This window comes from Eimeria necatrix, genomic scaffold (assembly GCF_000499385.1).
Source record: "Eimeria necatrix Houghton genomic scaffold, Enh_scaff20, whole genome shotgun sequence".
Classification (NCBI taxonomy): domain Eukaryota; phylum Apicomplexa; class Conoidasida; order Eucoccidiorida; family Eimeriidae; genus Eimeria; species Eimeria necatrix.
Genome location: NW_013655111.1, coordinates 89,404 through 104,693, shown reverse-complemented (window position 1 = coordinate 104,693; position 15,290 = coordinate 89,404). Strand labels below are relative to the sequence as shown.

At 51.9% G+C, this 15,290-nt stretch overlaps 3 protein-coding genes across 3 annotated transcripts; 1 reads left to right on the top strand and 2 right to left on the bottom strand.

Annotated features, from left to right (window-relative positions):
• Positions 1-250: 250 nt before the first annotated feature.
• Positions 251-7,731, bottom strand: ENH_00028580 (DnaJ domain-containing protein, putative; the record flags this gene model as incomplete). Its single annotated transcript, XM_013584714.1, has 7 exons — positions 251-3,770; positions 3,956-4,047; positions 4,259-4,346; positions 4,550-4,647; positions 5,164-5,340; positions 5,520-5,775; positions 6,098-7,731. The coding sequence occupies 7 exons, from the start codon at positions 7,729-7,731 to the stop codon at positions 251-253; spliced, it is 5,865 nt and encodes a 1,954-aa protein (XP_013440168.1).
• Positions 7,732-11,428: 3,697 nt separating this feature from the next.
• Positions 11,429-12,845, top strand: ENH_00028570 (60S ribosomal protein L9, putative; the record flags this gene model as incomplete). Its single annotated transcript, XM_013584713.1, has 3 exons — positions 11,429-11,474; positions 12,156-12,578; positions 12,742-12,845. 3 exons carry the CDS (start codon positions 11,429-11,431, stop codon positions 12,843-12,845), a joined length of 573 nt encoding a protein of 190 aa, XP_013440167.1.
• Positions 12,846-13,552: 707 nt separating this feature from the next.
• ENH_00028560 (hypothetical protein, conserved) lies at positions 13,553-14,245 on the bottom strand (the record flags this gene model as incomplete). Its single annotated transcript, XM_013584712.1, has 1 exon — positions 13,553-14,245. The coding sequence occupies one exon, from the start codon at positions 14,243-14,245 to the stop codon at positions 13,553-13,555; it is 693 nt and encodes a 230-aa protein (XP_013440166.1).
• Between the last annotated feature and the right edge of the window lie 1,045 nt (positions 14,246-15,290).

Here is a 15,290-nt window from a genome sequence, read left to right as displayed (position 1 = left end):
ATCGGTAAACGATGCAGCACAACCGCAGTCACGATAGGCTCCATTTATATGGCTGCATCTATTCTGTCGAGCCATTTCCGTCAGATCTCGGTTAATCTTTTTGTAGAGGTGCCGAAAGTCTAAAGTCTTCACGAGCTTTACCAGCTCGCGGTGAGCTCACGTACCCCATATCAATGCGTCCAACGATGACACAAAACACATTGTTCAATTTGGGATATTCGGCCTGCTGACCCTCGTTTCCTCCGCTAAGTCACATTTCGTCGGTCCTGTTCGGCAAGCGTTGCAAATCGTTTTCTCCGGTATGCGGTAAAGACCCTCTGATGCGGACGTGCTGCCACATGCTCAAAGGTGCTGGCATATCCCCTACTGAACGGCCATCGCCACGAAGTGGGAGACCATTGCCCCCTAATGTACTGAATCCGTCTTCACTGGGCTGAAACCCTCGTAACGCGTCGCTGACGGTTGCTATGTGATCTCCAGATGTAGCAGCAGCAGCTCCCCTTGAAGCGCTACAAGAAGTTTCTTGAGAGCAGCCCAAGTATGCGTTGTGTGCTCTATGTTGCATTTCCACTTCATTCGGGCCGCAGTGAGGAAACAGTCTTGTTGGCGTAGCCATTGCTGGTACTGCGCCTCCGTTGAGTGTGGCGCTGCTGTTCTCACTCGTGGTGCTGCAACCCGGCAGCGGCATCGAGCTTCGCTGCGGTGCAGTCATCCCCAACTGCGGAAGAATGACTGCTTCTGCTGCAGCAGGGCTCCCTTGGCTGGGAGCTTCATGCGTAGCGGAGTTGTACAGATGCTTTGGCTGCCGGCGGAAATGCTGCTGCTGCTGAGAATAAAGGGACTGCCGCCACCGTCCTGATTCCCGAAGCGTACCCGGACGGTCTTCCGGGTCGCTATCACTGCGACCGCTAAAGCTTTCTCTTTTGTCGATCCGGCCATCACTCTGGTTACCAGTGCTGCTGCCGCAGTTTTCTCCAGCACTAGAAACCCCACTGGCACTATTCGAGTGATGCGCTCCAGAAGTGCTTGTACCTCCGCCATTTCGAGAGACCTGTGCTACTGTAGGTTCCATGGGATTCACAGACTCCGTTGCTGAACTAGATTGGTTAGAACAATTGATTAAGCCCATGCCGGAATCGGACGTGTTTCTGCACTGAGGGGGAACTGGCCACCGAAAGTTTCTCTGCGGGGGATCCTTATCGCTCGCATGCTCGTCCTCGAAACCAGCCCATCTTGCCTCAGCGGGCACAGCAGCATCTCCGTGTCCTACAGGAAAAGGTCGACCTGCGAGAGGGGTAGCAGGGATTGGCGTTGCGAGCCTTTCTGCTTTCGGTTCTTCTGCTCCCGCGGAGCACGAGCGCTGCTCTTCCTCTGGGAAGAGCAATTGGCGACCATCTCTCTCCGCTACCCCTTGCAACTCGTTCTGCGGCTGCAGGTTCCGATGCAGCATATGCTCGTGGGAAGAGTCCTGCTGCGAGTCCTGATGTCGTATGCCATGGCAATCCAAGGATTGGGTAAGCACCACCGGAGATTCTGCGACATTACGCTCTCGCCCGTAGTCACTTTGCTTGTTTCCTAATGGGTGCGCAAGAATCTCCGAGTCGGAGCATTCAAACTGCTGTGGCGCGTCTCGATGGTTTCGCTCTTGATGCCATGAGGCTGTGTTTTGGCCCGCCAGCTGCCCGTGCGACGGTAGGCCTTCTACGCTGAATGGCTCAGGAAAGTCAGGGGGCAAAGGCCATGCTGCTCCTGTTGCTGCTTGTGGGGTTGCATCAGATAACGGGCCCGCTGCTGCAGCTTGACTGGTTGGAGTTGTTGAAGGGGTGTTACCAGTAGTTTCGCTCCCGCCAGCTGTTTCTCTCCAGAGCTGCTGCCGCTGCTGTTGCTGGTCCTGACACTGCTCCTGCTGGTCCTGTCGCTGCTGGTGAGGACTAACTTGTTGTTGTTGCAGATAACCCCGTGTACGGACAAAACGACGGCGTCCTGAGGTCCCTCTTGTTTTGCACCCGCTGCTTCCACCACTGCTACACCTGCTGCCGTCCTTCCGCGCACCTTGCGTTGCTGTTACCCGTCGGGGGGGTGGCGACGGCAATTGCTGCTGCCGCTTTTGCATGGCAGCTTTTGCCGAACCGCCACTCGCTGCTGGAACTGCACTTGCTGCTATTTTGGCAACTGCAGCAGCAGTAGCCGCGGCAGCAAAATTGTTCCTCCCGAAAACGCTGCCTTCGATCCAAGCCCTATCTGGGCCTCTGTCGGAAACGGCTTCTTCACTGTCACTTGCGTCGCTACTGCTGCTGCTGCAGCTGCTGCTACTGCTGCTGCTGGAGCTGTTTTTGCTGCTACTGTTTGTTTCTTCCCAATACGCTGTGCTTTTTCTTGGCTGATTGGCTTCTCTTGTGCCAGTAGCAACTGCAGGACACCGCGGCGCTGTAGAATAAATACAAGTGGTGAGGCTCCTGCGGGCAGTGGCCGCTGGCGTCCCAACTGTTGTCTTTGTGGCTGCTTCTCCTGTTCTCTTCTGAGGCCCTGCAGAGAACGCTCTGGAGCAGCCGCGACCGACTGTTCGGCAAAAGCTCGCGCAGGAGGACTCCCTGTTGCGCTTCGCGTTTAGCATAGTGGTCGGTTTTGTCGGCGAGTCAGGTGCAACCGATGTTTCAGGGGAGCTCCGGCACTGCTGGGTAGAAGCGCAGGACTCTTTCGGAAGTGGAGGCGGCGTTGGTACGGTAGTCGATGTGGTTGGAAATCCCGAACTACACTGCGAGTTGTCTGCACTTTGTGCATAGTCCGAAAAGGCAAATCCTGCATTGGAATCGTCTGCATCACTGTCACTGGAAGTAACAGAGGCCCAAGATGGAGTGTCACCCTCAGGATTTGTTTGGGCTCCCTCCGACAAGGCAGTTGCTGCAGCTTCATTGACCGCCGCCGCTGCTGTTGTTGCTGAGGAAGAAGCAAAGTGCGCAGTCTGTGCAGTCTGAGTGGCAGGCTGCTCTTCACTGTCTCCTACTGGCGCGCCTGGAGGCGTAACGCCGGGAGCTTCCACGTCGTATCTCTCTAGGTTCCGCTGCTGAGGCTGCTGCTGCAGCGGGTGGTGCCAGTCATCACTACAGGGACTGCAGTTGTCTGTTTGCCGTTCTTCTATATTCCCCTCTACCTGCTCCACGTCTACCGCTTCTGGGTCTCGCTGCTCCCGTTCCTCGTATTTTTGTTGCTGTCGGGTGTCTGACTGCTGCTTTTCATGCTGCTTATGCGCATAGGCTTGGTGTTGCATCTCCTTCCTGTGCAAGCACTGGTCTATTTCCGTCTCGCACTGTATGAGCCTCTTCTGCTTGTTATGCTGTTGCTGCTGCAGCTTCTGCAGTTCATGCCACCGCAAAGAATTGCTAGTGCTGGCCCAGCCCTGCTCCCTTGTAGCCGTACCTTGGTGCTCCTCTAGCTCGCGTTGCAGCTCATGCTGCTGTCTTTGGAGGCTCCCGATGGACCGCAGCAATTGCTGCCTTTGCTGCTGCAGCTTCTCAAGACGGGGCTCCACCTCATCTGTCTCCTGCTGCGGATCCCGCAGCGTTTGATCCTGTTCACTGTGGTGCTGACTGTCTTGCTGCTGCTCTGCTGTGAGCTGTGCTGGCTGAACCAGGAGAGGAGACGGTGTCGACTGCTGCGCTGGCTTAGCAATGACAAGCAGCTCAGGATGCCTATACAGTGGTTGGATAGGTAAGAGCAGCTGCCTTGCATAGGATTTTTCATCCAGCAACGCAATGCGTGCTTCGTTAAGCCTGAGACCACACAGTAGAAGCCAGAAAACAAGGGCGCCTTCCAGCGCACCCATCGTTTCATGCCGCTCCCTGGCTTCTACTGCACAACACCTCAACTCTTTTTTTCAAGGTAAAAATGCGTTCCTTCTTTTCAACAAATATCGCTGCGCCCAACCTCATGAACACTCTGACTTGTGCACACCCACCTTTTGAAGTGATTTTCATGTCTGAGCCGGAGGTCTTCTGACAGTGCAGAGGCTTTGTCCGGATGCCACAAAATGCTCATGCGGCGGAACGCCTGCACGCCACGTCAAGCGCAGTCGGAAGCTAGCAAGTTAATATGAGACAAAGGAAAGAGTGCATAGTCTCGCTCAGGAACGGCACTCATATGGGAGCATGTTCTAGGCTGAAGAACCAACCGACAGGAGGTTACGGGAGCAAGGTGTGAACACAGCGAGAAAACATCAAATAACAAAAGCGATGTGCTGGCAGAGCAGGTTGGAGCATACTCGATTCACTGTTGCTTTGGGGGCACCCTTCTCAATGCCCAACACTTGGAAGCTCGACGCCTGCAGCTGAGCTTCGTACAGTCGTCGCCTGCCTCAGCAAAGCACCGCACCAGGCACACGTGAGCATAATGCTGTTTCGTAGACACTAATAATGGTTCACTTTCTTACAGCAGCATATACCGCCGACGTTGGTCGAGGTGGCAACTCAGATAAGCTGCAAAGGGCAACACTGAGCAACTAGAAGCTGAGGTCTCCTGTGGCTCAAGCCTGCCGGAAATGCTAACAAAGTACTTTTGGTAATGTTCGGCGGAGAAAGAGTCTGGGCAGTTCTGTCGCATGAGCTGGATGTAATTTAGTGCTCCCTCAAAATCCAGCAGCCATTCGCAAGCCTGTAGAACAAATGGCAGAGCAAAACAAATTAACAGGGAAGCACACAATTTAGTCCACACTCGAACATTGCTGTATAAAGTGCAAATACACCACTGTTCTCTTTTATGAACTGAATAAGGTTCTCTCCGTCGAAGTTCACGTGTCCTTTGCTATCTGTGCACTTCGCAAAGCCAGGCCTGCTTGAGCTGTGGCTCCCTTTGTATAGCCAACCTCTGCAGCAGTTTCATATGCGGCCTTGTAGTTTGGGGTCATGCTGATGCAGAGCATGCAGCTCTGGAGGCTGCAAGTCCAGCGACCAAGACGAAGGGCGCTTCGCCCCTAAAGAGCAGCAAAAGGCAAAGCGCAGCTAACACAAAATTCTCTGGATGCTAAGCATTGCCCGAGGGCAGCAGTGGTGTTGCACCGCAGCTCATCCATTCCCAATCATAGACTCCAGCAAGTACAGGAATCTGCACACTGCCAGTTCAAATGACAGAGCAAAGCGATCATTTTCTCAACGAGGCTCTCTTCCGCACCTTGTTGAAAGCAAGCTTCGCTGTGTTCTCTAAGAGCGAAACATTAGAAGCACTGACACCACCGGTAATCCCATCGAGTTGCTGCTGCTTCTCTAACAGCCGCTGTTGTAGCTTCAATGCCTCCGTATAAAGAGCAAGTGCCGCCTCGTTCCGATGCTGTCTGTACAGCGAGCTTGCCTGCATATCCGCACGGAATCGCCGCGCAACTTTAATGTCAGGCGCCAATGAGGATCTGTTGAAAGACAAGCAGCGACTGTACATGCTGCGTGGTGACACAGCCTCGGAGCTGCTCTTTAGATCAGTATCCTTTACAAAGGGACATGACAGAAACTGCAGTCCTACAATAATGGACTCGCCTTTGCCGCATATTCAAACACTACGCTTCTCCAGGCCCTTAAGTTACAAGCAACCAATGTGACCTGGTCTTGGAATTCGGCTCGGTGCTGTAGTTCTGCTGCTGCAGTTTTCTGCAGCTCGCGTAGTTCCTCCACGTAAGGAGGTAGCAGAAGAGGCAGCAGATCAGCAGGCGTTTTGCCTTCTCTGTTGTGAGCGTAGAAAAATTCGCACGGGAGCGACGTGAGACTGAGCGTGCCAAACAGCTGTGGCAGATTCCTGAAGAGAAATACAAGGCCAACCAGAATCCACAAGCTAGCGCTATTGAAGGGAGAGAACAAACCACGTTCTCATAGTCTGACCCTCTTTGTCGGTTCAGGTAGACAGTCAAAAGTGCAGCACCCTCGACTAGCCCCACAAAATGGTAGGCGCGGAGGCAGCCAAAACTCCCTCAAAGAAATCCAGAGCTGCCAGCTCACAAACAATCGCGTCTCAGCAACTGCTACCAACACTAAGACGTGCAGTGGGCCTACTGTATGGCTGCGCCCACTGGGGTCAACTTTTGATTGACAGTGCCCCATAGTGGTTGCAGCTAGCTTGCCTCATGCAGACGAGATGGAAGACGTTGTTCCCTGACTCTCTATCAGTCAAAGTTGACGCATGAAACGCCAGTGGGGAAGCGCCCTCTCGCAGGAGTCCTGCTGCAGCAGCTACTCCGCCAGATCCTCGCAGCAGCAGCTGCAACAACATATGCTGCCGAGATTCCCCTCTCGTCTCCCCAGCAGGCACAAGCGGAGCCGTACTACTCTCCTTATTTGCTCCTGCTTGTGGTGACATCTCCATTTGTCCCTTTTCCTTCAGAATGCCGTTGCTGCTGCAGCTGCTAGCAACGCAGCTACTGCCCTCAAGAAATTTGCTGCCTACTGTGTCCCTGAGCAGTTGCAGCCAGCGCGAGTTGGCAAGCAAGACAGCCTGTTGCTTCAGACGGAGTAGAGTCGCTATGTTTTGCACCCCGAGAAGAGGCAGCAACACCACGTCCGGAAGCGCAGTCCCAAGAACATCATAAGCCTCTCTCTCCATCGGCTCATCTATTGCTGCCAGGCTTCCCTGCAGCTGCAGTTGACCTTCAGTGCTGGACCCTGCCGCTGAAGAAGAAGCTGCGTGCCTTTGTTGTGAATACACCCTTATCCGCATACTCTCTGCCCTCAACCTTTCAAGCAGCATGTCCACGATTTCTGGATCAGCCCCTGATGCCGGACAGCGCTGGAGCACTTCCCTCATAGCCAATGATGCAGCCCCGACGGCCGCCGTTGACGTGGCTGTTGCCTCGTCAGTGATCCTCTGATCGACAGCGCAGCGGCAGGTATGCAGTGCCTCACGCAACTCACCCACCACCGCCTCGTGCTGCGAGTCACTGTGGCAGCTGCAGCCAGCACTGCAGCCCCAAGCCGTGCATGAAGCAGCCTCTGCTGCCTCAGCGCAGCACCAAATGCCGACGGATGTAGAAGGGCTAAGAATTGCCCCTTCACTCCCTTTCAAAGGCAGCGAAAGCTCTGCAACTGGCTGCTGCAGTTGTCCTTCGCCAGTCGCCATTTGCCCCAAAGATGATTCATTCAAGTGGCACCTCTGAACACTTTCCTTATCTAGGTCTGCATCTTCCTCCCGTAAGTTTTGTTCTCTTCTGTCCTTATCGTCGGACGAAACTGACAAACGTATGCACTGGGCAAGTTGACGCCTAAGGCGACGAACCTCTGCATAGAGATGCTGCGTATCCTGCTGTTGTTGCTGCCGCACCTCCTCAACAAACAGCTTCGCCTCATCTCCCAAGGCTACGCGCTGTTTCAGCTGTTGTAAAGATGCCGTGACATCGAGGTAGTTCCCTTCTGCTGCTGCAAGGCGGTCCGCCCTCTCTTCCAGCTGCTGCTGCAGCAAACTCACCTGGCGCAACAGCAACCTCGCTTCAGTCTCGCGGCTAGAGAGCTGCTGTTCTTGCTGCCGAAGGAGCTGTTCTTGGTGGCGTAGCAGCGCATCTTGCTGGTGCAACTGCTGTTGCTGCTGCTGCAACAGCTGCTGCTGCTGCTGCAGCTGCTTGTGAAGCTGGAGTTGCTGTTGCCTACTCGCATGCTCCCTCAGCTGAATGCGTCTCGCCACTGCATGTAGCCTGGCAACATCGGCGGATGCATAAGTAGTGTCAGACTCCTCCTCGCTCTGTCCATGCCGCAAGACCTCCCGCATGGTCTGCGGCACCTTCGGTATTGCAGAAGTCAGCGCTAAAGCAGCGCCCTTGGAGCTCTGGGGCACAGAAAATACTCCAACTCCTTCAGCTTCCCGTACACAGAAAACGGCAAACTAATCCACTGTATCCCGCATGATTGTTAGGTGCTCAACTTTTGCGGCAGCGTACATTGGCAGCGTTCTCCCGCCACAAAGTGGGTGTCAATGCGTGAAGCCACAGAAGGTATAAGGCGTCTGCTGGCTCAGACTACAACGGTCACTTCTTATTTCAGTGGCACGGCACTTGATGAAATTAGAAGTTCAATTGATATTCAAGGGCCGTGGAACTCCCTCAACACATTCTGTCCAAACTTCATGACGCCAGCCCTACGGGAGAACCAAACGCATTTTAAGCAATAATGACAGTAAGAGCAGTCCATGTGGCACTAGCCCACCTAATTCTTTACAGGACACGACTGAGCCTGTCACGACACGAACGATAACGACGCAGGCATACGCTGGATCAGACACATCAGCCCCCACAGAGAGGAAGTCCACCTAAAAAGACCATGGTACGTTTGAAAGGGGGAACATTTATTACGTGAAATGATTTGCATAAGATCGACAGAAATCGCGCGAAAAATTCCAACCGCATTCGGGGCCCTGGGGGCCCTGTCCTGGTGGTGGTGTTGCAGGGCTGAGTGAAGGATATGAAGGAGAACACGCAGCAAAAAGGCGTAACACAGTGACACACCTGTTTGTTATATTACAAAAAGCAGTATTTCAGCATACATGCTCCACAACGGCACGTAGGGACTCGTACCGAGTTGCAGAGCACCCAGTGCAGAATGTTTGGATATGCCTAGCTTCAGATGAGTGTGTAGGATTCGACACAAAAGTAACACAGGGCGTAAACACGCGGTGACCTATGCCGCTATGGCTATTAAGACCTCTGTGAATGCTATTAAGACCTCTGTGAATGAGATTTGTGTGGGTGTTTCTTTACGTTAGAGCTTTGCGAAAACGGCAGAGCGTAAGCGTAAGTGCACATTAAAGTCGAAGCTAACGCAAGTTTTTAATAAATATTAGACACTCTAGCGTAAGTGTACATTAAAGTCGAAGCTAACGCAAGTTTTTAATAAATATTAGACACTCTTGGACCAAGCCATGGAAATGTCGCCATCCTGAAACGTACCACTGCCTGGAGGTCGAGAGTTCTCAGAGGTCTATTGCGGCGGTGGTGGGAACTACATTTGGCCCCAGAAATGGCCTTTGGAGGCCATCCATACTAAATTTGACATATACATAAACTAGCCACAAATATGATAAAGAAGAGAGAACAAAGAATCTGGCTAGACCGTGCAACGTCTAGCGGCGTCGCAAGCGTGCGGATGGCAACGAATCTGTAGCAAGCAAGGGGCCTGTGCGGACCAAGGAGTCAGTCAGGCTTTGCGGCCGCAAATCACGTTTACCTTATTTTTCAGAGGGTCTCTGTTTTTCCTAATATAATTGCGTGGCCTCGTTAGATGCTCGTATCACTCATGCGTGGTACAGAAGGGCACCTAGGATACCCATCACTGGGAAAATACTAAAGGACTAAGCCGGATTAGTGCACCACAAGTCGTGCTGTTCTGAAGGATGTATGCTGCCGCGTACTCTACAATAAGATCGCTCATCCAGGGGCCTCTTGGGAATGCCTCCCTAGTAGCGGGATATGCGCCATAACGGGCGAGTCACTGAGGCAACAAACAAGCCCATAACGAGCACACTCACACAGCGTAAGCCTCGCCCCGTAGGCCACTAAGCAATGCAACAGAAGGTTGCTTTGCTTAGTGGCCTAAGGAGCCTCCGAAGATGCGTAGGTAGGTGGCTAACGGCGTCTTCGGTCTTCGCTGGTGGCTCTGCGGCTAACTAGATGCAGGCTATCTACCTTCTGACCTCAGACGCCGAAGTTGGATTTATACAAAGAATGTTGACTCATAATAATTAAGATACGCATCAGAAACTTCTGAAGCACGAGGACGGGAGGTTCATGAGGGCCTTCTTGAAGTTAGTAGAAATGCGTTTTACCGATATACGATGCGACCCCATGTTTAGAGCAAGGAGCTCCTGGTGTACCCTATGGACTCTTCGCGCTACAATAAATATATCTCATGGGCATCATACATGTGAGTGACTGGGAAGCGGTGAAACCGCGGCTCAGTGGTGGTTTATGTATGCATTCACGAACTAAGTTGCTAGAGTAGCTGGCTAGTGTAAAGTGGAAGGATGAAATCGAGGAGCACACTGCACAGTTTACAGCTTTGTTCAAGTGGGGGAAAACCGTGGAAAAGCATGAGGCGTACGAACTCCCCCCGGTTTAGACATGTAAATCACGGAGGGCGAAACGGTAGAGTTTTGATCATGGGACGGGAGGAGCCTGCAGAATCATTGCCTTGCACCCACCCCACAACGACGGCAGTTCCAGCCCTAACACCCGACGAAGAAGACCGCCTTTCCGCGCAAGGCTGGCTTCCAGCTTATTTGAGGTGTCCAGTAGTCCGGAAAAGCGATGAGCGAGCAGCAGCTCAAGCGATTTCCGACCAAAATCTCGTAAATGCCTTCTTGTCCTTTGGCGTTCCCTTGTCTACGAATCTGTATCCACACCACTTGGCGAGCTTCTACACCACAGATTCGTAAGTTTTTCACAATTATGCTCTTCACATACCACGAATATTTCATCACCGCCTACATGAGGCAGAAAAAGGCATTTCTTGCTTCGAGTAAATATTACTAATCGTGAGGTATGCGACGTTGCATTGTGGCTGTTTGTAGTCGGCTAGGGCTAGTTTTTTAAATTTTCCTCTCTTCCAGTGTGAGCTTCACCTTGTGGGAGTGACAAAACAAAGCCAAAGTTCCTGCGTTTTACAAACGTTGTTTAAGATGCGGTCCACACGCAGCCACTATAAACGTACAGACTAAATGTTCAGTATAGGAGAGCAGGGGGCTGTAGGAAAAACAGAAATGTTCTCTTCTCGAAACGCCTGACTTCTAGGCGTGCACAGGGTTCTGGTTAGCTACAGGAGGACTGTCAGCCCCATGCTTTGGGCTTAGGATTCGCTGTAGAGATCGCCACAGCCATGCCTTGTGGAGTACGCGGCATCAAACCATTATCAGAGTCCTGTATATATACATCATGCTGTGAAATTCATTTAGTTTGATTTATATCAGTCATTGCCGGGATTTACTACAGCGCGAGCCCCTACAATCCGCTGCTCTCTTTTACAGGCCCCTCACGTTTCGCTGCAGCTGTGGCGCCCTGATATTACCAGAAAAGAGCCTCAATGCTCTATTCATGGTCTAACGTAACGTATCTTACAGAATTCGGACTGAATCAGATCCAGGAACTGTGGCGCTGCAACCTCATCTGTCTAGTGCTACGTGACGGTGACGCAAACGCATGTGGCAAACACCATGTGTTACCGCACTTCCAATAGTCTACCTATGAATGAAATCGTGGCTCCTTTCAGTTTTTGGTATCACACATCATACAGCTCGTGCCAATACTCAGCTCATCAACGAGCTGCTCTACGACAAGGGCCCGCCCCAAAGCCCCACGCATGCGCTTGCCTTCCTGTTGCGGGGAGCAACAGAAGCTGCAGGCGAATGACGACGAGGGAGGAATCACTGAGTTAAGCGGTCCTCGACGGTGTTTTCTTTATTGACGCTGCTTTTGAAAATGAAGACGGTGTACTCTGAGCAGAGCGTCCGAGTGCCCGACGGGGGTAGGCAGTGCACCCCACTCCGCATTGCAGAGGCTGTTATGCGCTGTTGCTACCTTCTTGATTGAAGCAGTATCTGTTTCGTGTTGATGATACATCAAGTATATAATGGCTTGTTTCCCAGTGGCTTGTTGGTGGGCGCTTGCTCTTGGTTTTCTGGCGTGGCGACGGCGGCCACGGGGAAGTCACTCAAAGCTTGGCAATGTTGACGACTGAATTGCTCAGCATTTTCTAAAATCACATAGTTCATGCTATGCATGATTTTAATCATCAAGCCGAAGGTCTGCGATCCCTCAAGTTGCCGCTCGCGGCAGTGTGGGGGTACCAACAGAAAGGCATCATGGCCTGTGGTTTTCGCCATGTGCATTTCCGTAGCTCCTCCCCTTGTCACATCATAGTTACGCAACGCGCACTTGCTGCTGTTTGGAAGGAATGCGGCCGCAGTTTGTTCTGTGGAGTGCTTTTCATGAAAGTCCCGTGCTGGGGCGGACTTTAGTGATATATTTGTCCCCAGTGATATATTTTCCTCTTGACTTTGATATCTGTGCAGCAGTCGTGGGCTTTTCTGTAAATTGTGTCAGCGCTTTGCTACTGGTGTTACCGAAAGTGTGAACGCATGCGATGGAAGGCTGCTCGTCGCTTGACATTGTTTTGCAAGTGCTGTGAGTTCTTTACATTTCGCAGTTACCGTCTCAGTCCGGAGTAGGGAGGTTACGGTGAAGGGGCCCCACGGGGAGCTGAAGCGGACCTTTCGTCACCTGCCTCTTGTGCTGCACACCACTAAGGATGCCAAACGCGTAAAGGTGGCAACGTGGCAGGGGAAGAAGTCAGACATTGCGTGCCTGCGCACTGTTTGCTCTCACTTAAACAACATGTTTACGGGGGTGACGAAACAGTTTGAGTACAAGATGCGCTTCGTATACTCACACTTTCCCATCAACCTGAATATCATTGAAGGCGGCAAAGTTGTGGAGATCCGGAACTTCTTGGGAGAGAAACGTGTCCGCATCGTCAAGCTTCTCCCGGGCGTTGTCTGTGAAAAGAGCACGAATGTCAAGGATGAGATAGCTCTAAAGGGAACAGACCTGGAGTTGGTATCCCGTTCAGGTGATCCTACAGGCTTTACTGCTGAACAGTTGCAGCTGAACTGCATTGCAGCCGTAGTAGATTATTATAAAGGGTCATCTTGGGAAAGTGGCGTGCATCCGATTGTGTTTTAGTGAAACTGCATATGTCGAGTTTCGCGTCCCCTGTGCTTTTTTTTTTGCAGCCGCACTCATCCACCAGGCGACGCTGGTGCGCCGCAAGGATATCCGGAAGTTTTTGGATGGAATTTACGTTTCTGAGAAAGGAACGCTGGAGAAGACCGATTGAGTTAATGATTCCTGCTGCTGGTGAACTTTCGGGGATACACATAAGCAGTAGCCCGTGCCAGCTGCACTCGCCGAGAGGCAGAGAAGGCGCTGCAGGGACTTCTGTAGTGTTTTCTAAGGACTTCAGCTGAACAGGCCGCCTTTGTTTCGTTTCACATCAGCCTGTAGTTTTTGTCTTGCACGCAGCATTGCCTTAGCATCAAAGATTCTACAAGAATAGCCAGCGGGCAAGCCCATACTTTTTGCACGAATAGTAATGCAGAGCATCATTAGTAGTCCGTTTGGCTTGGCCAAGTGGGTGGCAGCTGGGTTAATAGGAACTGCTTAGTGCGTAGTACTAATGCAAAGCCACGGTGTTCACCTTTCATTTCTTTCGCGTAGTTGCATTGTGCTGGTACAGTGTTGGCAGACAGAGGGATATAGCGTTACTCTGGCGTATTAGTACGTTACTTCCAAGCTCAACAGTGTTATACATATGTAGAGTTTATGGCTTCTGCTGTTCAACCACAACACCAACTACTGTATCCTCTCGGGAAAGGAGTGTGCTGAGACTCGTATCAAAAGCAATCTTCTTAATGGCACGTTCGTGGCAGCAGCAAGCGAAAACTGTTCAGCTCTTTTCAGTGCGCTGCATCGGAGCTATAGATTTGTGCCTGTTCAATGTGCGTGAGACACAAAAGTGATGAAGGGGCTCATGCGTTGGTGGCTTCACGGCACTACTGGTGAGCCACCACAGCATAGGAAACGCCGCTGGGGCCTCGTGGAGGATACGACGATTGCTTGATTAGCCTTTGCTTTCTGGATGGCCTTTCTTTTCTCAAGCTTTTCCACATATTCTTGTGTCATTGATGTCAGTTCTTCCTCAATTTTCTTGGTTTCTTCGGCTTGGTGGTCGGCGCTTTCAGCAATTTCCTGTGCTTCCTGAATTACCCTCTTGGACGATTTCAGAAATCCTAGGACGGCTCCTCTTAATTCGGCAGGAGCGGGAGGTGGCTCAGCGTGTTCGCTTGTATCTGGGCAATAGAAGCGCGTCTCATTCCTGTCGAAGGCGAATTTAACTCGCAGTTGTTCTACGAGCCGCCGCGCCTGGGCATAGCCAAAACCCCTGTTTCCCTTCAGTATGGGAAGGGGACGCCCATCAGCACCGAGGTGCACAGTGGGCTTTCTTCCAGGAGCATTCGCAGCATCTTGGCTGTGGCCTGCTGGCGCTTCTAGAAGCAAGCTGGCGGTGGCCTGGCCCCGTGGTACACTTTTCTCCTTTAAGGGAGAGCCAGGTTCCTTGTCAGCCTCGGGGATATTAAACCTGACAGGATACGCGTCTGTGACGCTTCTTTTAGATGTTCTCTCCTTTGTAGCTTCCCGCGTTGCTAGTGCCGAACCATCCTCTGCCTCAGCCGCCATAGTGTAACGGACGTGCAGTGGACTATTTCAAGGTAGGCGTAGCTGAGAAAAAGACTTGAGATGAAAAGTCGTCTCTATACGTCTTCTTTGAAAAGATGAACCAGAGAATACTTCTGCTCAACCTGATCATTTGCTCTACCCGTCCCTTTTAAGTCGTTGTCTCCGTTTCGCATTGCGCACTACAGCACAGGACTACCGTTAGAGCTGCCATACCCCCTGAGTATATTAGCTAACGAGAGTGGAGTCTCACGTAAACCTACAGACTAGTGGCTCCATCATTACACTGCGCTGTGTCTGCCCTCAGCAGAGTCCTTTAGACGTGAACTACGCCGGCGAGCGGCAGGTGTCGGAACCGCTTATGGCACATGATTGAAGTGCTCGTTACACTACTAATTGAGCACAGGTACCCATATATTAGCAAATAAACACAGTTGGTCAGTCTACGTCGCCCCTCGCAGTCGTTTTCTCCGCACCGGACGGTACTTTGCGAGGGCCCAGCGAAAAGTTCCGACGGCCGAGAAGGCGAAGAGCGTCACTCAAGCACAGGAACAAAAGGAATATGCGGGCATTTGCTAAATATTTTTTGTTTCAAAGAAACATTCACTTGTCAAGCGGTGCGTCATCGAGAAGACTGAGCATCGTGCAGGACCCAAGAAAGCCCCGTGCCAGCAGCGCGCATGCGCATCTTTCGTTGCAGTAATTGAAAAGTAAACTGGGCAATTACTATCACGTCTGGGAGAAACATACGCATTATTCGCCATCAATGTACGAAAATTGCAGGGACTGTGTGCGGGGTCTCCTAGCCTAAGATTTACTTGACCTTCTTATACTACAGCATTTCGTATGCTTGGGTCAATGAACGCTAAAGCCTCTGTTTATGCGAGCCTTCGTCCATAGACGTTGATTATTATTGCGTTTTCCTCAATGTTCGCCCTTCTTGCAACCGCCGCGTGCGCGTAACACCCACGCAATGAAGGACCACTAGTTTCTCCTGTGCGACTTTCCGCTTAGCAAGCGCTTCCCGCTAAATGAGCACGACCTAAGG